At 44.4% G+C, this 27,171-nt stretch overlaps 1 protein-coding gene across 1 annotated transcript; it reads right to left on the reverse strand.

Annotated features, from left to right (window-relative positions):
* Positions 1-215: 215 nt before the first annotated feature.
* LOC112851230 (zinc finger protein 418-like) lies at positions 216-27,171 on the reverse strand. Its single transcript, XM_025914773.2, has 5 exons — positions 26,911-27,171; positions 10,558-10,639; positions 5,637-6,079; positions 3,743-3,869; positions 216-2,880 (listed from the first exon to the last, which is right to left on the reverse strand). Exons 3-5 carry the CDS (start codon positions 5,667-5,669, stop codon positions 1,595-1,597), a joined length of 1,446 nt encoding a protein of 481 aa, XP_025770558.2. The 5' UTR covers positions 5,670-6,079; positions 10,558-10,639; positions 26,911-27,171; the 3' UTR covers positions 216-1,594.

A 27,171-nucleotide genomic window follows, 5' to 3' on the forward strand; every position in this document is an offset into this window, starting at 1 on the left:
ACGTTAAAATTTTTTGTTAAGAATTTCAGGTTTTTACCTAAGACAGTAGTAGTTCTGTGGGTAATCTGTTAAAGTCTACAGTATTTTTAGTGGCAACATTGTTGCAGAGTCCCCACTGACTTTGAAATGATTTTTTCGTGGTGGTAATGGGCTACAGGGTCAGTAATATAGTAGGAGCAAGGCAATAAACAACGAATGGGGAAGGTTCAAAGAGGTTCAGCAAAACGTACATTTGAAGTTTTATTTGTGGTGATCAGCAAGCGCATAGGTAAGTGGGGTAAGCAAAATCATGGTACATCCATACAGAATAGCATTCAGCAATAAAAAAATGAGCTCTCTCAAAATTATTCAGCATAAAGGAAACCACAATTTAAAAAAGTAAAACATTTGACTCTAATCATGTAAAAAATACAAAATAATTTACTGTGCAGGGTAGAGGTTTAAAAAGGGCACAAAATAAAAGGAGTTATATAGATTTATTACCACCCATGGTTTTGTATACAATTTAAATATGTGCAGTTTTACAGCATGTTAATTATACCTCAATAAAGCTTTTTTTAAAAATCAAATAGAGGTCTGGGTCCCCTATATTTTTGCACAAGAGTCCGCCATCCTTCCTCATGCCTGGGGAAGGGATGCCCTGCATCAAAGAAGAGTTTCAAGGTCATTTCTATCTGGGTCAGCAACTGGTCAGAAAAGCTACAGATCTCAGTGGGATTTTCTAATCCTATTGCCATTTTCTTGCCTACGCAGCAAATATCTGTGAGATGGGCTAAAAATTAAGATTGGCACGATGGCCTCGATTTCCACAACTATAGGAGGAACACTGGTGTGGAGTGTACAAACCAGCATGTCAGTGGACGCAAGTTTTGTTAGATGTTTATATATCCTAAGTCCTGCCATCTTCTGTTTCTGTACAATCACGGGTTTTCAACCTGGCTCCTATCGTAGTTTTACAACCAGCCAATGACACCAGAAAGTGAACTTTACACATGAAGGCACATGATTCCTTTGCAGTGCTCGGGAACAGCTTCCCCATGATAATGCTCGACATCGTGCGACAGCCCTGGGAAAGAGGAACCACTCTCGCGGGAGCCCTACAGGTGGTCAGAAGAGAAATACGATGTCCTCGTGGTGCACTGCAAGGAGGTCTAGAAGGTAAACAGTATTTTCATTTCAACCCCTTGGCACTGTCAAAACTGGGTCAGAACCCGAATGAGGAAGAAGGGACTTGCTGTGTTACATGCCCCCCCACTCATCACTGACAGTGGTTGAGAAAGGACCTCTGCCCTGAATGAGGAACCTGGCAGAGCAGAGTAAGAATATGCAGGGCTCCCAGAAGCTTCCCCACAAACCTAGGAGTTTTGGGGGATCTCCCCAGTGTGGACGTTCACACGTGTGTGACGTTCAATTGCCAAGAGCTGGCTCCCTCACAAGGTCTCTAGTTCTATGAAATACCATATTCTGGGCAGGACCTTCTGGGGCCCAACAAGGCCGGACGTTTAGATGAAGGCTTTCCACCGACATCTGCTGCACATATGTAACATATATGTAGCTTACGAGCCATTTCCCCACAGTTGTTGAGCTCATGAGGTTATCTGGTGTGAAGTTTTCGGTGCTGAATGATGTGGGAGCTTTGGCTGAAGGATTTCCCACATTCCCCACACTCGTAAGGCTTTTCTCCTGTGTGGACTCTCCGGTGCTGAATGAGGTTGGACTTTTGGCTAAAGGATTTCTCACACTCATTGCACTTATAAGGTCTGGCTCCAGTGTGAATTCTCTGGTGTTGATTGAGAGTGGACCTGTGGCTGAAGGATTTCCCACATTCACCACATTCATAAGGCCTTTCTCCGGTGTGAATGCGCAGGTGCTGAACAAGTTTGCATTTGTAGCTGAAGGATTTTGCACATTCGTTGCATTTGTAAGGCCTTGCTCCACTGTGAATTTTCTGGTGTTGAATGAGGTTGGAGCTTTGGCTGAAGGAATTCCCACACTCGCCACACTTGTAAGGCTTCTCTCTCGTGTGAACTCTCTGGTGTTTAATGAGGGTAGAGCTGTAGCTGAAGGCTTTCCCGCATTCGCTACATGCATAGGGTCTCACTCTGGTGTGAATTTGCAGGTGCTGCACAAGCCTGAATTTGAAGCTGAAGGCTTTTCCACATTCGCTGCACTTGTAAGGCCTTGCGCCAGTGTGAATTCTGTGGTGTTGAATGAGGTTGTAGCTTTGGCTGAAGGATCTCCCACATTCGTTGCACTCGTAAGACCTTGTTGCTGGGTAAGCTCTCTGGCAATTACTCAGGATGGAGCTTTGGTTAAAAGGTTTCGCACAGTTCTCCCAGGCATGGGAACTTTCTCTAGGGTCAAGCTGCTGAGGCTGGAAGAGTTTATTATAGTCACAGCTGAATGATTTCCCATAGTCGCTGCATGTGTGCAGACTTTTTCCGCCCTGAAAGGACTCCCCGTGCTCGAAGCTGCTGTGTGGTTTTGCCCCTTTGAGAGTGGCCTGATGCTGGAGGAGACTCAATATGGCCAGGAAGTCCTTCCCTATCTCCCCGCAGGGGAAGGGCTTCCCTGACACGTGCAACTTGTAGCTTGTCACAACCTCCATGTCCCAACTGAATGGCTTCTCTTCGTTGTGCTTCTGGTGCTGGTGAAGGCTTGTGCTGAACCACAACTGCTTCCCGCATGCCTCACAGGTGTAGGATTTCTGGCCCGGATGTGGTCCTTGGTCCTCTGCCAGGTACAGAATATCTCTCCCAACCAAGACACACTTCTCGCAGGGATGAGCTTTCCACACGGGTGGACCTGGATCTGTAGCCTTGCCCAGTGACATTCGTGGCACAGAAAGTGCCTCCTCGTCCTCCATTCCGTACCAGCAACCTGAAAGCCCAGAGACGCTGGTGTGAAGTGCATGCTATCTTTGGTGGAAGGGGAGGGCTCAACACAAATATCTGTCGGGCACACTAAAGAACGAGTCCACTGGATGTGTTTTCAAGATGAGGGTGCTGGGGTCGGGTTGGTAAAAGGGCTGCAGTCCTGGAACTCTAATGTCACAAGACTGGGGGTGGGGGGGCAGCAGCACAGGAAGAAGCAGGTTCTCCAATGCACCCCTGCCGCTGGCCTGCAGCTGGGAGTGCTGTGTGGGAGTTTATGTCCAGGCACCAGAACATCTGGTTGCAACTGACTAGATGGTATTCAAAGACTAAGGACGCGTAACCTAACATTGGGAACAGTAGAGAAGAAAGGTTGATGTATGGAAGATGGAAACAGCAAGGGACAAAACCTGAGGAAGGGGGAAGGAAAAACAGAAATGACGTGTGCCACCACTGGCATAAATACACCGGTGGGCCATCCTGCTAAGACCCTGGACTCTTCTAAACCCCGGGTGAGCGAAGCAGGACTTGGATGACACAAATCCCTGAGGCAAGGACAGGCAGGGACTAGCAATGCCCCAGAGCAATTCTGCACACGACCAAAAACTGGCAACAAAAATAATACTGTGTGTACAAACAGTCCCTGGTCCTCCAAGCAACTGCTGCCAGAGACCAGAAGAAACATGAGCTAGAAGGAGGGGAAAAACCTGGGCAGGGGCCACGGATGTGGACAACAGTGCTGGACGCTGATGTTGTGGGCTCAGCAAGAGGGCAGTTGCTGAGCCCGGCCCTGGTGATGGCAGTCCCTACAATCTCTACAACCCAAATGTGAGGGGCAGGATACCATGGAGTGGGGGTGAGGGTCTTACCCAGTGAGATCACAAGTGCAAAGTTCTCCAGCATCACATCGTGGTACAGGCATCTCTGAGTCTCATCAAGGAGACCCCACTCCTCCCAGGAGAAGTACACGACCACGTCTTCAAAGGTCACAGTATCCTGTCGTAATGCGGGAGAGATGAAACTACAAACAGTCCCCTCTCCACAGGACCCACACATCTATCCCACACTCATTCTCCTCGCAGGCCGCCCGACTGAGAGGAGATACCAAGCCCTGCTGCCAGTAAATCACTATGTCCAACCCTCTACAAGAACAAGGACGATGTGGGCAGACAGACATAATCTTAAGCTCGGGTGGGCATGGCCTCGCCAGCCCCCAACCAGGCAATGTCCCTGAAATCCTCCACAGTGTACCGGCCAGGTACAACCAAAGATAGACTCCACCCTCCCACCTAAGTCCCTGATACTGAAGGCCTGGGGGGGGGGGGTGTCCCTCAGTTCACACACCTCTTTTACCCCGTAAGTGCCTCTCCCTAGTACTGAGCCCACAGCATCCAGAGTGCTTGGCAAGATGGACCCCACTTTCCAGGGCAACCTCAAATCCACTATGAAGACCTGCCTTTCATTGTATGTGTTCCAATTTCCTCTTCTTTTTTTTTTTTTTTTTTTTTTTTTTAAATTTTTTTTTTTTTCAACGTTTATTTATTTTTGGGACAGGGAGAGACAGAGCATGAACGGGGGAGGGGCAGAGAGAGAGGGAGATACAGAATCGGAAACAGGCTCCAGGCTCTGAGCCATCAGCCCAGAGCCTGATGCGGGGCTCGAACTCACGGACCGCAAGATCGTGACCTGGCTGAAGTCGGACGCTTAACCGACTGCGCCACCCAGGCGCCCCAATTTCCTCTTCTTTTAAGGATACTACTAATCGTATTGGATTTAGAGCCTCACTTTACAAGGTCTTTAAAGACCCTGAGAGCTCCATGAGAGCTTGCCACAAATAAGCAGCAGCCTGCTCATGTCCATTCTTCCCCTGAAAGTCTTCTGTCCCTTACCCGTGTTTGAGAGGCCACTTGCTCCAAGAAACAGGTTCGAACTCAGTGCCCAAATTCCTGGCCTCTTAATAATGTTATTGCCATAATCAGAATTTCCCTTCCTAAATGCAACACAAAGCACCACCTACACATCTAATGTTGAACCACCTCAAATTTTTAGACTTTATATCCAGCTGCCCACTTCGTGCCTGCAGGCAAAGCTTTCTGAGACAAAGAGACAGGGGTGGCCCCTAGGGCTTTATTCTAACTCACTCTCCACAGTAGAAAATCAGATTGGTTCTACCTGAAGAAGGAAGTTAAAAATCCAACAACTCCCCTTACCTCCATGGCCACAATTTACATCTACGTAGCCTCCCCGCTAACCTTCCCGGTATGTTTTCTGCAGCTACGAAGCATGGGTAAGAGAAGATCGAGACCATCAGAACGAAAGAACATTTGCATTTCTCTGGATACTCACAGCTCCGGCAAACGGGTAGCTGTGCCCCAGGACAACCTCATCTTACCGCTAGAATGGAGAAGGCCTCCCCCCACATAACCTCTAGTTTAATGTCTCTCCAGGGTCCTGAACACCCTCTTACTTCGATACGTTCTAAAAGTACTTCATCTGTAGAGGGTGGGTGGGGCTCAACGATATCTGGTCTCCACTGTTCCTCTGACCCCCCACTCCCACCCCTGGCCTGTAAGTCTAGGCATGACTCTGCCTCATATTCTGCTTATGCACGCACAAAACTCACACCTCGGTTTGGAGCTTGCAAGCGGGTGCTCAGACACGTGGCCCCCGCCCACGAGCGCCTCCCTGTCCGGGACCCCGGGGTCTGGACCGCAGGGAAGCCAGCGGGTGCCCAGAGCTGAGGCCCAGGGGCTGTGCATTTACCTGAGCTGAGTCCCTGGGCGCGGCTGCCGCCATCGGACTCTGTGGGCAGAGCAGGGCTGGGAGTGGTCCGGCGTCTCAGACCCTCCTCTGAGCAGTGGGGACACCTCCTCTCGGGCCGCTGCAGTCCTCACCTCGTCTCGACCCAGCACTCTGGAGCCTCTGACCAGGAAATGGATTCGAGAGCTGCCAAAATGACTGCCACCAGGACCCCGCAAGTTCCACCCTGAGGAGTTGGCACACGTGGAAACGCCCGTCTCCTGGACCTTCATTGGCTCCACGCTGACGTCGCTTGGTGCAGGGTCCTCTGGGCAGTGTGGTTCTCACAGCTCCGTGGGCCTCTGCGAAGGGCACCGCACATCAGAACCTCCTGGAACACAGGTGAAGCAGCTTTGCTCCTCAACAGGCCAGGCCAGGTTCCTGGGGAGTTGCCGGCAACTGCTCACCTAAAGGGTTAGCAACAATGATGCTGCTTCAGACTTCATGAAGTCCATGTGCTCCCAGAGGCGACAAGTTCTACCCCAGATGCCCCCAAAGGTTACAGATCCAGATGCCCCCAAAGGTTACAGATCCAAATGCACACAGCATTCCATTGTCACTCACATAGCTTGTGGGACCTCATCTGCCATGGTTTTGTTTTCTCAAGGGTCACCGCCCAGTCAGTGCTTTTTTCCAACACCTGAAGGCCATGGATTCTGGTATTTGGTCCAGTTTTACAGCCACTTACAGAGGAGTATGACGGAGACCATTATAGCCTCACACACTTGGACATGAAAGGGATTCCAAGGCTTTCCAAGCCCAATTCTCCATGCAGAACTTTCTCCACACTCTGCAAATGTTATTAGGGTTCTCAAGAGATGTGGGTTATAAAACAGAAGGCTCCAAAGCGAATTCTATGTCACGTTAGAGATTTGACCGACACCAGTTGTGCTCACTAGCTCCTACGGCTTTACGTAGCACCTACCGTAAGAGGATTACCTATGCAAGGACTGAGAAGAGAGAACAGAAAGACAGGAGCACCGTGCACGAGTACTCACTTCTGTAGAGGTAGTTCTGAGTTACTCCGTGTGTCTGAGAAAGCAGCAAATAAAACTGTATATTTTATCTATGTAGGGGGCTTAAACAGATAAAGATATAGACTCATTAAGGATATTTTGATGTATATACTCCTGAATTGAGTTGGCAAAGAACATGATTTGTGATTTGATAGTTACATTTTTTTTTTTTCAACGTTTATTTATTTTTTGGGACAGAGAGAGACAGAGCATGAATGGGGGAGGGGCAGAGAGAGAGGGAGACACAGAATCAGAAACAGGCTCCAGGCTCTGAGCCATCAGCCCAGAGCCTGATGCGGGGCTCGAACTCACGGACCGTGAGATCGTGACCTGGCTGAAGTCGGACGCTTAACCGACTGCGCCACCCAGGCGCCCCGATAGTTACATTTTTTTAATGTTTCTTCATTTTCAAGACACAGAGACAGAATGTGAATGGGGGAGGGGCAGAGACAGAGGGAGACAGAATCACAAGCAGTTCCAGGCTCTGAGGTGTCAGCACAGAGCCTGATGCAGGGCTCGAACTCACAAACCAGGAGATCATGACCTGAGCCGAAGTCGGACACTTAACCAACTGAGTCACCCAGGTGCCCCATGATTTGCTACTTAAAGGATATGGTATGAAAGGCTGAGAGAAACCTGTTGTGTGTTGATGCTAAGAGTTTCTCACAGTTCCGGGGGGGGGGGGGGGGGGGGAGGGGGGACAAACAGTACATGCACCAAGAATAATCTTTTTGGACATTCAATTAGAAAACATCCTAAACCTCATGACTCTCTTGTGAAATACTTAACAGGTTTGGGATTTGCAGGTAATGAGGCCCTATTCAAAGGGCCACCTAGAATTTATAAATGCTGTGGTATTTGTTCTGACTGCTCTACCCTCAGGCTTCCTTATTGAGACACAATATTGAAACTATCCCAATTAATAATCCTACAATAGCTTCTAGATGAAAAGAAGAGTTGTAAGTCTCTCTCATTGAAATCATAAGCTAGAAATGATTAAGATTAGTAAGGAAGGTATGTTGAAAGCCGAGACAGGCCAAAAACTAACCCCGTAGCCAAATTATGAATGCAAAAAACCCACAAAGTCTTTAAAGGAAATTAAAAGTGCTATTCCAGGGGCGCCTAGGTGGCTCAGCTGGTTAAGCATCCAACTTCAACTCAAGTCATGATCTCGTGGTTTGTGAGTTCAAGCCCTGCATCAGACTCTGCGCTGACAGTGCAGAGCCTGCTTTGGATCCTCTATCTCCCTCTCTCTCAAAAATAAGCACTTAAAAAAAAAAGTGCTACTCCAGTGAACACACAAATGATAAGAACACACGACAGCCTTACTACGGATACAGAGAAAGTTTTAGTACTCTGGACAGAAGCTCAAAGCAGTCACAACATTCCCTTAAGCCAAAGCCTAATCCAGAGCAAGGCCCTAACTCTCTCCCTTCTATGAAGGCCAGGGGAGGTGAGGAAGCTGCTGAACACAAGTTTGAAGTTAGCAGAGGTTGGCTCGTGACACTGAAGGAAAGAAGCCGTCTCCTAACAGCAAAGGACCAGGTGGGGCAGCAGGTGCTGATGCAGAAGCTGCAGCAAGTGCTCTGGTAGCCCTAGCGGAGATCGGAGATCGTTCGTGAAGGTGGTAACACTGAACCACGGATTTTCCAAATGCAGACCGAGCAGCTTTCGACTGCAAGATGGCCATCTAGCACTTTCATAGCTGGAAAAGTCAAGCTTGTTAGGGCCAAGGCTCACGTATCATTCTGAAAAGCCCAGGGCCCTTAGGAATTCTACTCTGCCCGTGGTATAAATACAACAGCAAAGTCTGGATGACAGCACATCTGTTTATAATATGGCTTACTAAATAATTTTTTAAAAAATATTTACTTTGGGGAGAGCACAAGTGGGGGAGGGGCAGAGAGAGGGACAGAGGATCTAAAGAGGCAGGCCTCTGCACTGACAGTCTGACAGCGGTGAGCCTGATGTGGGGCTCAAACTCACAAACGGCGAGATTATGACCTGAGCCAAAGTCGGACGCTCACTGACGGAGCCACCTAAGTGCTCCTGGTTTACTGAATATTTTAAGCCCACTGCTGAGACACAGTGCTCAGAAAAAAAGATCTCTTTCAAAATATCACTGCTCAGTGACAAAGCATCCTGATGGAGATGTATGATGAGACTAATGTCTCATGCCTGCTAACACGACATCCATTCTGTTGCCTGTGGATCAAGGAGTAATTTTGACTTTCAAGTCTTAAGAATATGATTTGTAAGGCCAGAAAAGTAAACTGAAATCCTTCTGGAATTCCATTTAGCTGCCATTCATCGGTAGCAGGAGTTTGGAAGAAGTCACTGCAGATGCGCTGGCAATGGCAAGAGAACTAGAATTAGAAGTAGACGAGATGCGGGACGCCTGGGTGGCTCAGTCGGTTAAGCGTCCGACTTCGGCTCAGGTCATGATCTTGCTGTGTGTGAGTTCAAGCCCCGTGTCGGGCTCTGTGCTGACAGCTCAGAGCCTGGAGCCTGTTTCAGATTCTGTGTTTCCCTCTCTCTCTGACCCTCCCCCATTCATGCTCTGTCTCTCTCTGTCTCAAAAATAAATAAATGTTAAGAAAAAAAAAAAGCAGACAAGATGTGACCAAATTGCTGCAAGGGACAAGCTCACAATAAAACCGGAAGTGGATGACCAGAGAACTGGTTGCTTGAGGGGGATCTTACTCTGGGGAGAGGCCTGAAGACTAGAGAAATCCAGTTGGTGGATAAGATGCTATCTAACAGCATCGTGTGCTTTGGCGAAATTGTGACAGGAAGATCCACTGATATGGCAACTTCACTGCCTTATTTTAATAAACTGCCATAGCCACCCCCACGTTCAGGGTCATAAACAAAAAGATTATGACTCACTAACAGCTCAGATGAGGGTTAATGTTTTTTTTTAGAAGACAGTATTTCTCAAGGTATGTATACTGTTTTTAAGACATAATGCTATTATATACTGTAAAGACAACAGTTATGTATGTACTGGGAAATCAACGACTCATCTGACTTGCTTTATTGCAGTGGTCTGGAACCAAATTTGTACCCAAAGTGTTTCTGTTGATGGCCTAAAATAAGCTACTTTGGCGTAAGAATCAACATAGGCAGAAAGAAGCCTTCCTGAGCATCCATCTGATAAAAGCAGAAACTTTTTAGAAATGAGTAGTGTTCTCAATCCTCCCTCCCTCAGAAGAAAGTTGGAACTGAGCTCAAACTACACAAACCAACCTCTAGCTTTCTCACATTTTTACCTTCTTCTGATAAGAACATAAAGGGAAACAGGTCCCTACACAAGACATGTGACCTTTTCTGCATCGTTCATAGCATTAGATTAAAATACTATTTAGTCAATTTAGAGATTTATACTCCTCAAGGTCCACATGCACTGTCCATACCTTCACACAAAACATTTTTCACCCAGTGTTTACAAAATAAACATTTTGGGCGTTAGCTTAAAATTCAGATCAGCATTGGATTCCTACCGTTAAACTCTCAAAATCTGAAAAAGACATACATTTACATTTTCATGAAATTCTGTGTTTGGATAATTGCTCATACAACAGCTTCTTTTGTATCCTACAATGGCTATTCAACACTGAAAGCAAAATTCCCTGCAGCTCAAATAACAGTTTATATTCTGGAAGGAACTTAGAGCCCAGAGCCTGTATTTGGAAAAAGATGTTTTCCTTGCCCTCAAGCAGAACTGAAAAACAAGTTGCCACTGCTAATGAGCACAATGGGAGGAAATGCTGAGAAGCAGGCAGACACAAGAGAAGAGAGGTGTTTGTGAGTCAGGGTTACCCAAAAGGAAAAAACACAAGTAAATGAGTAAAAAGAGTCAAACATACCAGGATCAGGATGGTGCATATGGCTCTGGCTTCACAGGAAGAGGGTCCACTGCTGAGAAGGTACTGAACCCACTGCTTGGACCTGCAAAGAACAAAGACAATGTGGAGTCAAAAGCCCAGACCACGAAGCTCAAACACATTACATTAATATCACAGATGCTGACTAAATTTCCTATGCCTCCTAAGCCTTCCAATCTGCAATATCCCAGGAAAAATGTATACATTCCCACCCCCGCCCCCCACTCCTGTTTCTGCTCAACAAACTGGCACTCTCATGGGAATGTCAATATTAAGTCATAAAATTATAGAGAAAACTGCAAGGAATTTCCAAAGATACCAACTCTAGTCTGAATGAGGAAGACAATATTTAAGTTAAAAGAAACTACTTTATCAACCAATTTAGAGAGTGTGCTAGAGGCTGATTTAATTGAATGAGAAGACTCTAGTGACAAAGAAGGAACACTGGGTCGTTACACCAGAAAATTTCTTTGCTCACATAAGTTGTTTCAATTTAGTAATACTCATAAGACCAAGTCTTTCATAATTACAAAGCTATTTTATGTACATTGTTTTTTTAATTTTTTTTTCAACGTTTTTTATTTTTGGGACAGAGAGAGACAGAGCATGAACGGGGGAGGGGCAGAGAGAGAGGGAGACACAGAGTCGGAAACAGGCTCCAGGCTCCGAGCCATCAGCCCAGAGCCTGACGCGGGGCTCGAACTCACGGACCGCGAGATCGTGACCTGGCTGAAGTCGGACACTCAACCGACTGCGCCACCCAGGCGCCCCTGTACATTGTTTTTTAATGACAAAGAGGAGAATCACAGAATCAACCTAACATCTATCAACTGGGAATTGAATAAATCCTCATGGAGCATTAGGTAGTTGTGGATGTGATCGGTAACTTTCCCACTGCTGAAACTTCAGGTCATAATCTTCTATTAAGTAAAGCACGAGAGGGGGATGTGTGCATGTTTGTGTTTGAATATTTGTGGTTGGGTAGGGCATGGAAAAGGGACAAGTAAGGGGTGTTTCTGGGTGCTCCTAACGCTGATCAAACTGTGATTCATAAACGATTTGATTATTCTGACACTCAGTAGTGCATCTGCATACCTGTATCAGGGCCCCAGAATGTTCTCCAAGTCACTCACAAGGTTCTCCTAATAGCCTGAAGCTAACTGGACACTTTTGTGTACACTTTCAGATCTTATCCTAGGTTATCCTACCGGCAGTCAGCTAAGTAATAAATGCATTTGTTTTATCCTTCTTCATCACAAAGAATAACCAGGATTCTTTTTTTTTTTAATTTTTTTTTCAACGTTTATTTATTTTTGGGACAGAGAGAGACAGAGCATGAACGGGGGAGGGGCAGAGAGAGAGAGGGAGACACAGAATCGGAAACAGGCTCCAGGCTCCGAGCCATCAGCCCAGAGCCTGACGCGGGGCTCGAACTCACGGACCGTGAGATTGTGACCTGGCTGAAGTCGGACGCTTAACCGACTGCGCCACCCAGGCGCCCCTAACCAGGATTCTTAAAATAGCAAAACATGCTCATAGTGCTTTCTAATATATCTAGAATTCCCTAACAGAATAGGATACCCAGTTTAATGTGAATTTCAGATGAGTAATGAACAACTTTATAAGATCTATTGCATGGGACATACTTATAGTAAAAAATATATATATTATTTATTTTCTAAATCTGGCAACCCTAAGTATACTGATAATGCACAATTTCAACTGGGTATCATTTTAACATGTGAAACTGGCCTTTTGACTTTTTTGTTGCTGCTTAAACAATACCAACATTGAATTACAGTTCTGGAAGTCAGAAGTCCACAACGGGTCTCCACTGGAGTCAGCAAGGCTGCCTTCCTTTCTGGAGGCGCTAGGAAAGAATTTATTCTTTCGCCTTTTCCAGTTTCAGAGGCCACACACAGACCTGGGCTCATGGCCCCTTTTCATCTCAAAGCCAGAAACGGCCAGCTGAGTCTTTCTCACCCTGCATCACTTGAACTTTTTCCATTTTCTGCCTATCGTTTCCCCACGTAAGAATGCTTACAATCATACTGGGCAGGCTCAGGTAATCCAGCATCATCTCCCCATTTCTAGGTCAGTGGATTAGTACTCTTAATTCTACCTACTACATTAACTCTCCTTTGCTGTGTAATCCGACATTAAGACATAGACATTTAAGGGACACCTGGGTGGCTCAGTCAATTAAGTATCTAACTCTTGGTTTCGGCTCAGGTCACGATCTCCGGGTTTGTGAGATCGAGGCCTGAGTCGGGCTCCACGTGCTGACAGTACAGAGCCTGCTTGGGATTCTCTCTCTGCCCTTCCCCAACTTGTGCACGTGCCCTTTCTCTCTCTCTCTCTCAAAATAATAAATAAATAAACCTAAAAAAGACAAGGACATTTAAGTGGGGCAGTTTTCTGCCTATCCCATTGGCTTAAAAATGACCATAATTCCCAAAATCCAGCACAAACTTCCCTCTCATTAGGAACACTGGGTTATATGGTTTTAGGAGTATCTGGTGCTGGATCCCCCTCAAGCCCTAATGGTATGATATTGACTCCAACAACTCTTATCTTTTTAGGGGGGTTTCTGCTTTATCCTTAACTGCATACTGATACCACTGGGCAGAGGGAGAGAAAGAAGAAACAAATGCAGTTTCCTCTCTTCTTCAGGATGTGATGCTGGTAGCTACAGTTTCTTCTCCTTATTGCTTTCATTCCAACCATTCTCCTCAGATACATTCTTTATTTTGCTAGAAGCAAAAGTATTTTTTATTTATCTGTATTTTCGTGGCTTTATTGAATTATAATAACTGAATACAGTTAAAGTGTACAATGTGGTGAGTTTTAACGTAGACCTACACCACTGAAACCATCACCAAAATCAAGACAGGAAACATATTCATCACCATCCAAAATTTTCTTACAACCCTTTCCACTACGTCTCTCCCCCATTCAACCACCATTCTCAGGAAACAACTGATCTGCCTGTGTTATAATGCATTAGTTTGCATTTTCAACAATCTTAAACAGAACCATGTTGTGTGTTCACTTTGTCTGAATTTTTCCACTCAGCATAGTTATTTAGAGATTCATCCACGTTATTACATACAGCCACATTTCATTCCTGTTATGTAGTGGGTACGTGCCCCCCAAATTCATAGGCTGAACCCCCAAACCCAATGTAGTAGAATTAGAAGGTGGAGTACGGACAGGTAATTATGTTAGATAAGGTCATCTGGCTGGGACTCTCATCAAGAGATTAGTGATACCACGTAAGAGACAACAGAGGAAGATGGCAGAGCAGCATGGCTCACCTCCTCCCACAAACGCAACAAGGCAACAACTAAGTATAACACAACTCACTCTGAAAATGACTAAGGCCACCAGAACACTTATTCCACGGCTCAAGACAAAAAGCCAAATCGAGAAGGGTAGGAGGAGCAGAGATATGGTCCATAACCAAACCCCAAGCATGGCAAGCCACAAGCAGGAGGGATACCACAGGCACAGAGGTCCTCTCTGAGGAATGAGAGGATCAATCCCCACATCCGGCACCCCTGGTCCTGTGGACCTGTACCAGGAAGATGAGCCCCACAATGTCTGACTTTGAAATGAGCAGAGCTTAACTCTGGTAATGGGAGAGCCAGAAGGCTATATAGGAAACTGAGATTCTGTTCTTAAAGGGCCAGCATACCATAACACTCAGGCTGAAACCCAGGACAAAAGGCAGAAGTTTGAAAAATAACTGTATTACATATGAAGATTTACTGACTAATTTTAGAGCATATGCCAGAGGAGCAAGGATCTGTAGAAGCCTTTTTTTTTTTTTAATTTTTTTTTTTTTTAATTTTTTTTTTTTTTTAACGTTTATTTATTTTTTTTGGGACAGAGAGAGACAGAGCATGAACGGGGGAGGGGCAGAGAGAGAGGGAGACACAGAATCGGAAACAGGCTCCAGGCTCTGAGCCATCAGCCCAGAGCCCGACGCGGGGCTCGAACTCACGGACCGCGAGATCGTGACCTGGCTGAAGTCGGACGCTTAACCGACTGCGCCACCCAGGCGCCCCTTTTTTAATTTTTTTTAACGTTTATTTATTTTTGAGACAGAGAGAGACAGAGAATGAACAGGGGAGGGGCAGAGAGAGAGGGAGACACAGAATCTGAAACAGGCTCCAGGCTCTGAGCGGTCAGCACAGAGCCCGACGCGGGGCTCGAACTCACGGACTGTGAGATCATGACCTGAGCCGAAGTCGGACGCTTAACCGACCAAGCCACCCAGGCGCCCCTGTAGAAGCCTTTTTAAGGAAGAGAAGTGCTGGCAGGAGCCATTTTTCTTGCTCTCCTTCAGCCTAGCTGACTGGATGCTTGCGGGAGTCAGTTTGGACCGTCTGTCAGTGCTACCTTGCTAGACCCTCCCCCCTTCCTGGCATCCCCCTGCAAACCCACTCGACCTAAGCTACTCACCCCAGCAGGTACCTGTCCAAAGCAGCTCCTGCCCTGCCTCAGCCAGCAGGCAGCCCCAGACAGGCACCTCTCCAAAGCATCTCCTGTCCTGCCCCAGGGAGGAGAGATCGGCCCCCCTCACCAGCATACCAGCAGCAGCTACAGCTTGGCCTCTCAGCCAGCCACACCAGGGACCAGCCCTACCCACCAGTATGCTTGTAGTAGTCACGGCTGGTCACTGCACACAGATGGGCTGAGGGCCAGCCCCACCCACTAGCATGCCCACAGCAGTCCTGGCCCAGTTACAAAAGAGCTCATAAAGCACACACAGGGGACACACCCTGCAGCAACTGGTCCTGGTGACTGGGGGACTGGGCTACTGGGCCCCACAGGATGCCTTCTACATAAAAGGTCATTCTTTTCAAGACCAGAACCCCCGTAGCTGATCTACTAATACATACAGATGAGACCGGGCACATTCAGGGTGGTATGGCTGTACACTCTACCTGATACATACAAACAAACACAAGGAGTCAGACAAAATGTGAAAAGAGGAGGAGTATGTTTCAAATATGAAACAACAAAACCTTAGGACAAGAACTAAATGAAACGATCTACCTGATAAAGAGTTCAAAGTAACGGTCATAAGGATGCTCACTGGTCTTGGCGGAAGAGTGGATGAATTCAGTGAGACCTTCAATAAAGAGATATAAAAAAGAACTAGAGCTGAAAAATACAATAACTGAAATGAAAATGATACTAGAGGGAATTCACAAATTAGAAGATGCAGCAGAATGGATCAGTGAGCCAGAAGATATGGCAGTGGAAATATAGCAGTGCAAAGCACTCAAGCTGAATAGCAAAAAGAAAAACGTATTTTTTAAAACTGGGATAAGTGAAGGGACCTCTGGGACAACCTCAACTGTACCAACATTTGCACTGTAGGAGTCTCCGAAGAAGAGCGAAAATGGTGTAAACTTCCCTAACCTGGGGAAAGGAAACTGATGACCAATCCCAGGAAACACAGAGAGCCCCAAACAAGATGAACCCAAGCAGGTCCACACCAAAACACGTAACAGTTAAAGTAGAAACAAAATCTAAAGAGATGATCTTAAAAGCAGCAAAAGCAAAGCTAACAGTTACCTACATACAATGGAGACTCCATAAGGCTATCAGCTGAATTTTCCGTAGAAACACTTCTGGCCAGAAGGGAGTGGCATGTGGCATGATACTGAAAGGAAAAAAACCTACAACCAAGAACTTTACCAAGCAAGGTTATCATTCAGAATTGAAGAAGAGATAAAACTTTTCCAGACAAACAAAAGTTAAAGTTCATCACCACTCATCTGGCCTTACAAGCAATGTTAAAGGGAATTCTGTAAGCAGAAAAGAGAAAAACATATAACTAGAAGAAAATTATGAAAGGAAAAGTTTTACTGGTAAGACAAGTATATAATAAAGGTAGTGGATCAATGACTTATAAAGCTAGTATGAAGGCTAAACAGCAAAAGTAGTAAAATTTTGGTTTTATTAATTTTCTTTTACAAAAATTGGTTAAGCAATATATACAAAAAGATGTAAAATATGACATCATGTACATAAAACTTCGTGGGGGGAGAGAGTAATAAATGTAGTGCTTTTAGAATTTACATGACCACCAACTTAAAAACTTGTAATACTAAAGAAAGCCAACAAATCACAAGGGAAGAGCACAAAAGAAAAAAAACAAAATGCAGTTAAGTACATACCTACCAATAATTACTTTAAATGTAAATGGACTAAGTGCTCCAATCAAAAGATGTAGGGTGACTGAATGGATAAAAAAAAAAACAAGACCTATCTATACGCTGCCTACAACAGACTCACTTCAGATCTAAAGACATACACACTGAAAATAGAGGAATGAAAAAACATATTCCATGCATACCGAAGTGAAAACAAGCTGGGGTAGCAATACTTATAATAATAAAGTAGACTTTAAGACATGGACTGTTAAAGACAAAAGTCATGCATAACTATAAATGAAGGAATTAATCCAACAAGAGAATAGCATAACTGTAAATATCTATGAAACCAACATAGGAGCACCTACAAATATAAAGCAAATATTGGCAGCCATAAAGGGAGAAACTAACAATACAGTAATAGAAGGGGACTTCGGGGCTCCTGGGTGACTCAGTCGGTTGAGTGTCTTGACTTCAGCTCAGGTCATGATACCGTGGTCTGTGAGTTCAAGCCCCGTGATGGGCTCTGGGCTGACAGCCCAGAGCCTGGAGCCTGCTTTGGATTCTGTGTCTCCCTCTCTCTCTGACCCTCCCCAGCTTGTGCTCTGTTTCTCTCTGTCTCTCAAATATAAATAAATGTTTAATTTTTTTTTCTTCTTAAAAAAGGGGCTTCAATGCTCCACTTACATCAATGGACAGATCATCCAGAGAGAAAATCAATAAGACACATTAGACACATAGACTTAACAGATATACACAGAACATCATTTCCAAACAGAATACATTCTTTTCAAATGCATCTGGAACATTTTCCAGGATAGATTACATGTTAGGCCACAGAACAAGTCTCAGTAAATTTAAGATTGAAATCATATCAAGTGTCTTTTCCAACAACAACAGTATGAAACTAGAAATCAATTACAAGAAAAGAAAATGGAAAACACAAACACGTGGAGGCTAAACAACATGCTACTAAACAACCAATAGGTCAAAGAAATTAAAAAACAGCTGGAGACATAAAAATGGAAATGCAACAGTTCAAAATCTTTGGAATGAAGCAAAAGCTGTTCTAAGAGGGAAGTTTATAGCAATACAGACCTACCAAGAAACAAGAAAAATCTCAAACAATCTAACCTTATATTTAAAGTAACCAGAAGAACAAACAAGGTCGAAAGTTAGTAGAATGAAAAAAAAAAAATAATAAAGATCTGAGTAGAAAGAAATGAAGACTGAAAAACAATAGAAAAGATCAGGGACACTAAGAGACAGTTCTTTGAAAAGATAAAAGAGATAAGCCTTTAGACAGACTCATAAAGGAAAAGAGAGAGGACTCAAAATCAGAAATCAAAGAGGAGTTACAACTAACACCATAGAAATATAAAGGATTAATTATATGCCAACAAGTTGGACAACATAGAAGAAATGGATAAATTCCTAATATATATATATATATATATATATATATATATATATATATAACCTTCCAAGACTGGATCACAAAGAAATAAAAAATTTGAACAGACTGTTTACTAGTAACAAAACTAAATCAGTAATCAAAAACCTCACCACAAACAAAAGTCCAGGACCAGATGGCTTCACAGGTGAATTCTACCAAATATTTCGTTTAGGATTAATACCTATCCTTTTCACACTACTCCAAAAATAGAAAAGGAATGCTTCCAAACTCATCCTCAAAGCTAGCATATACCTTGATACAAAACCAAACAAAGACACCACAAAAAATGAAAACTACAGACCAATATCCCTGATGAACGCAGATACAAAAATCCTCAACAAATTAGGAAACTGAATTCAACATATGAAAAAGGTCATTCACCACAACAAGTGGGATTTATTTCAGGGATGTAAGGATGGTTCAGTATCTGCAAATCAATCAACATGATACAATATATTAACAAAATGGAAAGTAAGAATGATATAATCATCTCAATATATGCAGAAACAGCATTTGACAAAATTTAACATCCGTTCATAATAAAAACTCTCAACAAAGTGGGTTTAGAGGGAAAATTCCTCAACACAATAAAGGCCATATATGAAAAAACTCACAGCTAACATCATACCCAATGGTGAAGAGCTGAAAGCTTTCCTCACCATCTACTCTCACCACCTTCATTCAATTCAGATAATAAAAAGAACTAAACAGCATCCAAGTTGGAAGAAAAACGTAAAACTGTCACTATTTGCAGGTGATATGCTATATACAGAAAACCCTAAAGACTCCAACTAATAAATGAATTCAGTCAATTTGCAGGATATAAAATTAATATGCAGAAATCTGTTGTGTTTCTTTTTTTTTTTTTTTTTAATTTTTTTTTTTCAACGTTTATTTATTTTGGGGACAGAGAGAGACAGAGCATGAACGGGGGAGGGGCAGAGAGAGAGGGAGACACAGAATCGGAAACAGGCTCCAGGCTCCGAGCCATCAGCCCAGAGCCCGACGCGGGGCTCGAACTCACGGACCGCGAGATCGTGACCTGGCTGAAGTCGGACGCTTAACCGACTGCGCCACCCAGGCGCCCCTGTGTTTCTACACACTAATAAAAACCCAGCAGAAAGAGTAATTAGGAAAACAATTCCATTTATAATTGCATCAAAAAGTGTAAAGTACCTAGGAATAAATGTAGATAAGGAGGTGAAAGACTTGTTTTCTGAAAACTATAAGACACTGATGAAGACAGCACAAATAAATAAAAAGACATACCATGTATCATGTGCATGGAATGGGAGAATTAACATTGTTAAAATGTCCATACTACCAAAAGCAATCCACAGATTCAATGCAATCCCTACCAAAATACCAATAGTATTTTTCACAAAACTAGAACAAGGAATCCAAAAATTTGTATGGAACCACAAAAAACCAACAAATAGCCAAAGCAAGCTTGAGAAAGAACAACAGAGCTGGAAATATACAACACCAGATTTCAAACCATACTACAAAGCCATAGTAATCAAAACAGTATGGTACTGGCACAAAAATGGAACAGAATAGAGCTGAGAAACCTATGCTTATATGGTCACTCTGTGACAAAGGAGGCTAGAATACACAATGAAGAAAAGTCTCTTCAATAAATGGTGTTGGGAAAACTGGACAGCTACATACGAAAGAACGAAATTGGACCACTTTCTTACACCATACACAAAAATAAACTCAACATGGGTGGGGGGCACCTGGGTGGCTCAGTTGGTTAAGTGTCTGACTCTTGGACTTCAGCTCAGGTCATGATCTCATGGTTCATGAGATCAAACCCCAGAGTACATGCATACACTCTCTCTCAAAACAATAAAACAGAACAAAACAAACTAAAAACTCAAAATGGATTAAAGACTTGGATGTAAGTCCTGAAACCATAAAATTAAAAGACAGATGCAATAATTTCTTTGACATCAGCCTTAGCAACATTTTTCTGGATATGTTTCTTCAGGGAGACAAAAGCAAAAAGTAAAAGGGACAAAAGGGAAACAAAAGCAAAAATAAACAATTGGGACCACATCAAACTAAAAAACTTTTGCAAAGCAAAGCCATCAACAAAACAAAAAGGCAACCTACTGAATTAGAAAAAATATTTGCTAATGATACATCCAAAAAATATAATATATATATGTATACATAATATATATAACATATATATTATACTCCAAATACCCCAATACTAAATATCCAAAATATATACAGAATTCACACACCTTAACACCAAAACACCTGAAACAATTCAATTAAAAATTAGCAGAAGACCCAAATGGGCATTTTTCCAAAGAAGACAATACAGATGGCCAACAGACATGAAAAGATGCTCAATGTAATCAGGGAAATGCAAATCAAATCCACAATGAGATATCACCTCACACCAGTCAAAACAGTATCAAAAAGACAAGAAATAACAAGATGATGAAATAGAGGAGAGAACTCTTGTGCACTGCTGGGTGGAATGTAAAGAGGTGCAGCCACTCTGGAAAACAGTATGGAGGGTCCTTAGAAAACTAAAAATAGAAAAACCTTATGATCCAGTAATTCCACTTCTGGGTATTTACCTGAAGAAAATGAAAACACTAATTCAAAAAGATATATACATCCCTGTTTACTGCAGCATTATTTACAATAAATAGGATATGGACACAATCTAAGTGTACACTGATATATAAATGAATAAAGACATGATACACACACATGGGAATATTACTTAGCCATTAAAAAAAAAAAAAGAAATCATAGGGTGTCTGGCTGGCTTAGCTGGTAGACAGTGCAACTCTTGATCTCCAGGTCATGAGTTCAAACCCTATACTGGGCATGGAGATTACCTTAAAAAAAAAAAAAAAAAGGAATCTTGACATTTACAACAAGGATGGACCTAGAGGGTATTATGCCAAGTGGAATAAGTCACAGAAAGACAAGTAAGATAGGATTTCAGTTATCTATGGAATGTAGAAAACAAAACTATCAACAGCAATAACAGAGGCAGACTTATAAATACAGAGAACTAGTGGTTGCCAAAAGGGAAGAGTGTGGGGTGATGGACGAAACAGGTGAGGCAGATTAAGAGGCACAGCCTTCCAGCTCTAAAACAAGTGACAAAGGTGAAAAGTACATTATAGAGAATAGTCACTAACATCGTAATAACTTTGGTGAGAGATAGCACACTTATAATGAGCATTCTGTAAAGTATGTAATAGTTAAATCATTATGTTGTACACCTGAAACTAAAATTAATGTCAACTATACTTCAATAAAAAAAGAGGGGAGTGGGAACACCAGAGAACTGTCACTCCCCGTCTTTCCATCATGTGAAGACACAAGAGAGCCATCTGCAAACCAAGAAGAATCCTCATCAGGAACCAAAGCAATAAGCACTTAATCTGGACTTCCTTCCCAGCTTCCAGAACTCTGAACAATACATTTCTGTTCTTTAAGCCACCTAGTCTATGGTATTTTGTTACAGCTGACAAAGAAAATTGTTTATTCCTGAGTGATATTCCATTATATAGAGGTATTACAATTTGTTTATTCATTCAAACTGTTTTTGATGGACTTTGAGTTTTTTCCCCCTTTTCCATTAAAAGTAAAGCTGTTTTAAACATTTGTTCACAGGTCTTTGCATAAACATATCCTTTTATTTCCTTCGGATAAATACCTAGGAATGGGATGACTGGGTTGTATGAAAGCTGTATGTTTAATTTTATTTATTTTCAAAAAATGTTTATTTAGGGGTGCCTGGGTGGCTCAGTTGGTTAAGTGTCCAATTCTTGATTTTGGCTCAGGTCATGATCTCAGTTTGTGAGTTTGAGCCCCACATCAGGCTCTGTGCTGACAGCAAGGAGCCTGCTTGGCATTCTCTCTCTCTGCCCCTACCTGACTCATGCTATCTCAAAATAAATAAACTTTTTTTTTTAACGTTTATTTATTTTTGAGACAGAGAAAGACAGAGCATGAACGGGGGAGGGGCAGAGAGAGATGGAGACACAGAATCGGAAGCAGGCTCCAGGCTCTGAGCCATCAGCCAGAGCCCAACACGGGGCTCGAACTCACGGACCGTGAGATCGTGACTTGAGCTGAAGTCGGACCCTTAACCGACTGAGCCACCCAGGCGCCCCTCAAATAAACTTTAACGTTTTTATTTATTTTTGGGACAGAGAGAGACAGAGCATGAATGGGGGAGGGGCAGAGAGAGAGGGAGACACAGAATCGGAAACAGGCTTCAGGCTCCGAGCCATCAGCCCAGAGCCTGACGCGGGGCTCGAACTCCCGGACTGCGAGATCGTGACCCGGCTGAAGTCGGACGCTTAACTGACTGCACCACCCAGGCGCCCCATCAAATAAACTTTAAAAAAATGTTTATTTATTGGGACACCTGGGTGGCTCAGTGGTTAAGCATCCAACTTGATTTCGGCTCAGGTCATGATCTCACAGTTCATGAGTTCAAGCTCCACATCAACCTCTGCACTAATGGTGTGACGCCTGCTTGGGATTCTTGCTCTCTGCCCCTCCCCTGCTCACACATGCATGCATTCTCTCAAAAATAAACTTTAAAAAATGTATATTTATCTTGAGAGAGTGTGTGCACCAGGGGAGGAGGGGCAGAGAGAAGGAGGGAGAGAGAATCCCAAGCAGGCTCCATGCTCAGCACAGAGCTCAATCGGTCTCACGACCCAACATCAAGGGTCAGACACTTAACTGAGCCACCCAGGCACCCCTGTATGTTTAATTTTAAAGATGCTGCCAAATTGCTTTACAAAGTGCTTGTACAATTTCCCTTCCTACTATCAGTGGATGAGAGTTCCATTTGCTCCACATGCTTAACAAAAGATTGTATGGCCAGTTTTTAATGTTACTGATAGGGAAAAATCTGTTACAAGATGGCCAACAGGACTGATAGGGAAATTCCAGTCCTCGACTGAAGACTTCCCTTCCGGGTTCTTCTTCCCACCCCACTTGCCACGCTCACAGACACCAAATTACTACTAATGCGGAATGCAGAAGTAACAAACTATAAATTACTCCCTCTGCTTATGCTCGGGGCTCAGACCTCTGGAGAGGGATCGCCTCTGAGCCTGCCAGCATAAAATAAACCCCCAGCCTTCCAACATCTCGGAGTGCTGCTTGGTTCTTCTGCCGGGTGATCCAGAACAGGTTCCGTGACATTACCAATTCTAAAAGTGCACAGTGGTTAAGTCATTATGGGTTTTTCATTTTCCTAATGACTCTTTCCAGCATCTTTTTATGTAAATTTTTGCCAAACTTTTTTTTGAAATATCTGTTCAAATCTATTGCCTGTTTTTAAAAACTGTTTCTAACTATCGAGTTATAAATGTTCTTTATGTATTTTAGATACTTGTCCTTAGATACGTTTTGCAAATAAAGTCCCTCTCTTCTCCTTCTGGGCCTGCCATAATGCATATATGGGTCAGCTGCTAGTATCCTACATGCCCCTTAAGCTCTCTTTACTTTTCTTCTTCTCCTTTTTTTTTTTTTTTTTGCTCCTCTGACTTGACAATTTCAAATGACCTGTTTTCAAGTTTGTAGATTCTTTACCTGATCAAGTCTGCTACTGAACCTCTCTAGTAAAGTTTTCAGCTTAATTGTTTTTCAGCTCTAGAATTTCTGGTTGGTTCTCTCTTACAGTCCCTATCTCTTTATTGACATTCTCACATTGTGCATGAATTGTTTTCTGACATTGTTGTTTGTGTTCTCTTAAGTCACCGAGCATCTTTAGCACAGCTGTTTTAAATTTTTGCCAAGTAATTCAGAGGCCTACATTTCTATATGGCCAGTTACCAGACATTTATTTTGTTCCTTTGGTTGGGCCATGTTTCCTTATTTCTTTGTATGCTCTGTGATCTTTTGTTGAGATGTAGGCATTTGAATTTAAAAAATAAATAAATAAATAAAAGCCAACTTTTCCAGTCATTAAGAACTGGCCCTGTGCAGGGGAAGACCTTCACTAATCTCCTTACCTCAGAGGTTCTGGGATCACTCAAATCTTTTCTGGGAATGCATATTCCCTGTGTTTGAGTGTGTGTGTTAGCTACAGCATGTATGATTGCCTTTAAATACCTTCATTTCCTAGAGAGGTTCTCCCTTGCTGCTTCTTAGAAGCCACAGCCACTTCGTGCTCCACAGGAAGGTACAGGCATCTCCCTGGCCTCCCCATGTTACTTGCTGCATGGTACCCAGAGAGTTTTTTGTAAATTCAATCAAGATTCAATTGATCCTCTGATGATCCTCACTGCCAGAGGCAGCTGTGAAGCCTGGTATGTAGTCCTTCCTGCTTAACTTGGTCTCTTGCTACAACCTCCACAACCCAGACTGACCTGCAGATTGCAGATACCCATGGCCTCATTCCATTTCTGTGCTGCCCTTGCTGTGCCCTCTGCAGTCAGAACTTTCTGATTTTGACTTAACCCCTCATTCAAAGCCCAGCCCTACTGGTCACCTACCTGAGTCCCAGTGTTTCTCCCAGATTTGCCCCTAATCTTATCCTCCATACTGAATGAAATATCCCAGGCCCCACCAAAGTTGCCACAAAATCCATGAAGTCCCTTAAGTGGAATAAACACTAGCTCCAAGGACTGAGTATTAATGGGCCAACTTCTATGCTTCTGTGTCCATCTCATGTCCACTCTTCTCCTGGTACTCTTCATCGGCTATGAGTCTACACCATCCTCAATGTTTTCTCCCTTCATGTTACTCACTTCTGTTAACTTCAGTATGTAAAACTCAATGCCATCAACCAGATATCCAAGCAAGAGGCCCAGTCCTCGGCTACTTCCCTTTCCTAGTCTGAAAATGGTTTTACCATCATAGCCTAGAGACTGCTTCTTGTAATCACAGCTAACTTACCTGGACATATACAGTAGCCACAATATTTTGGATGTCTCCATCCTGAAGCCCTCCCCAGATTTCGAAACATGGGTGTTCAGCTGCCTACTTGATGCTTTTACCCAGTGGTGTCTGAAACACCTCAGATCTTAAAATAGCCACAACAAAGTTCACAATATCCCCAGTGAAAATTACTCTATGACCAATTTTCCCATATCAATTGATGGAATTTTCATCCTTCCCGTTGCTTAGATCAAAACCCTAGGGTCAACTCTGAAAGTGCTTCACTTTCCCGCTGTTATAGAATGTTTATGTCTCCCACCCCAATTCATATTTTGACATTCTACCCCCCACAAGCTGATGGTATTAGGAGATGGGGCCTCTGGGCTGAAATTAGGAAGCAGGCCCTCACCAGACACAGAAACTGACCAGCCTGATCTTGGACTTCTAGCCTCCAGAACTATGAGAAATAAATTTCTGCTGTTTATATATCACCTAGTTTATGGTATTTTGTTACAGCAATAGCAGCAGACCAAGCATGCGACTTCCCCTCCACATTAGGAAATCTAATTGGCCCTTAATAAAAACAGATCCAGAATCCAGTTACTTCTCCTAAGCCACCACTCTGTTCTGTGAACCCTGAACTGGAATGTTACACTGGGCTCCACCTTAGTTTTCCTTCCTCTTCCCTCATCCTCACGATCTTTTCTCCACAGTGAAGCCAGAGGAAGACCTGGGTAAGATCATCTCCGTCCTCTAATCCAAAGCTCGAGTCACCTCCAGAACAGATAAGCAACTTCTCAGGCAGCCATTTCAGTCCTGAATCCTGTCTCACTGCTCTTTGTTCCCACCTGAAGGAAAAGGAATCTGTGGTTTCTTTAACGCTCCCAGCTTCCCTAAAGCTCTAAGCGTTCTTGTGTGCCAGTATGGAGATAACCTTTCCTCGGCTGTTTCCCTCAGGCGCACAAAACGGAAACACCTCTATATAATCCCTGGTATGGACCCAGGGCGGGGGGAAGCCTGGGGTTTCTCGAGGGTCCCTCTACCCAAGGTCTGGAAGGTCTAGAGGAACGGCACTGAGAGTCCCCAGGCACTACGGGACAGAGAACACAAGAGGGGGAGGAGCCAGTGTGGGCCCGGGACACCGTACACGGACCGGTGCAGGTTCCATGAGAGCGTCCGTAGCCATGTTTTAACAGGCAGGTTCCAGAGGAACCGGGCCACGTCAGGTTGAGTGCGCTCAGGCCGGCATGTGAGCCAGGTGAATCTGGGACTGGATGCCTCACCTCTGTGCCTCAGGGTTTCCTCTTCCTAGCTCTGCGTCCTTGAAGAGTCAACCTTCCAGCGCCTCAATGTTTCCACCACCCTCCAACCAACTACCTTTGAGAAGCTCTTAAAGCCCTGACGTAATTCGTGTCGCTCCTTTCTTTACCGTTCTCCACAGCTTCCAGAATCCCGAGATGCAGGTAGAACCCTCGGCCTGCTATTCCAGGTGTGACTCCGCCTCAAACACCGTTCCTCGCAGGCACACCGGACCCCAGCTTTCCCGAACGCTGCCAGCTGAGTCGCACCTCCCAGCCTCGGCACGGGTCGGCTCCTCTGCCTGCAACACTCCCCCGCTCCTCATCACAACCACAACAGTAAAGCTGAACAGAGAAGCGGAGATGTCATGTGTGTTCACGGCCATTGTCAGAAACGGGACCCCACCTACCCGTGCCCTATTGTCCCAGACAGTCAGGCCTGGGACGTGAGGACGTGAGCAGGCGCCCCTCCGCCGGCGCTTTAGGACCTGGGAGGCGGTGAGGGGCCGGGGAACGCAGCGTTTACCTGAGCCGGGTCCCTCAGCGTGGCTGCCGCCATCCGGGCCTGTGGGCGGAGCGGGGCGGGGAGCGGGCAGGCCCTCGTGCGGGGCGCCCTGGGCGGTGTCGCCGAGCCTCAGACCCGCCTCTGTGCGGCGGGGACAACGGCTCCTCCGACTCCTTCTCCGGCACGTCACCTCCGCGCAGACCCACCGCTCCGGAACTTCTGCCCGGATGAACACAGGGGAGAAGCCAAAATGACCGCCCGGAGGAGGACGCCGGAAGTCCC

The sequence above is a fragment of the Puma concolor genome, chromosome E2 (assembly GCF_028749965.1).
Source record: "Puma concolor isolate L17-30 chromosome E2, mPumCon1.1.hap2, whole genome shotgun sequence".
Lineage (NCBI taxonomy): Eukaryota > Metazoa > Chordata > Mammalia > Carnivora > Felidae > Puma > Puma concolor.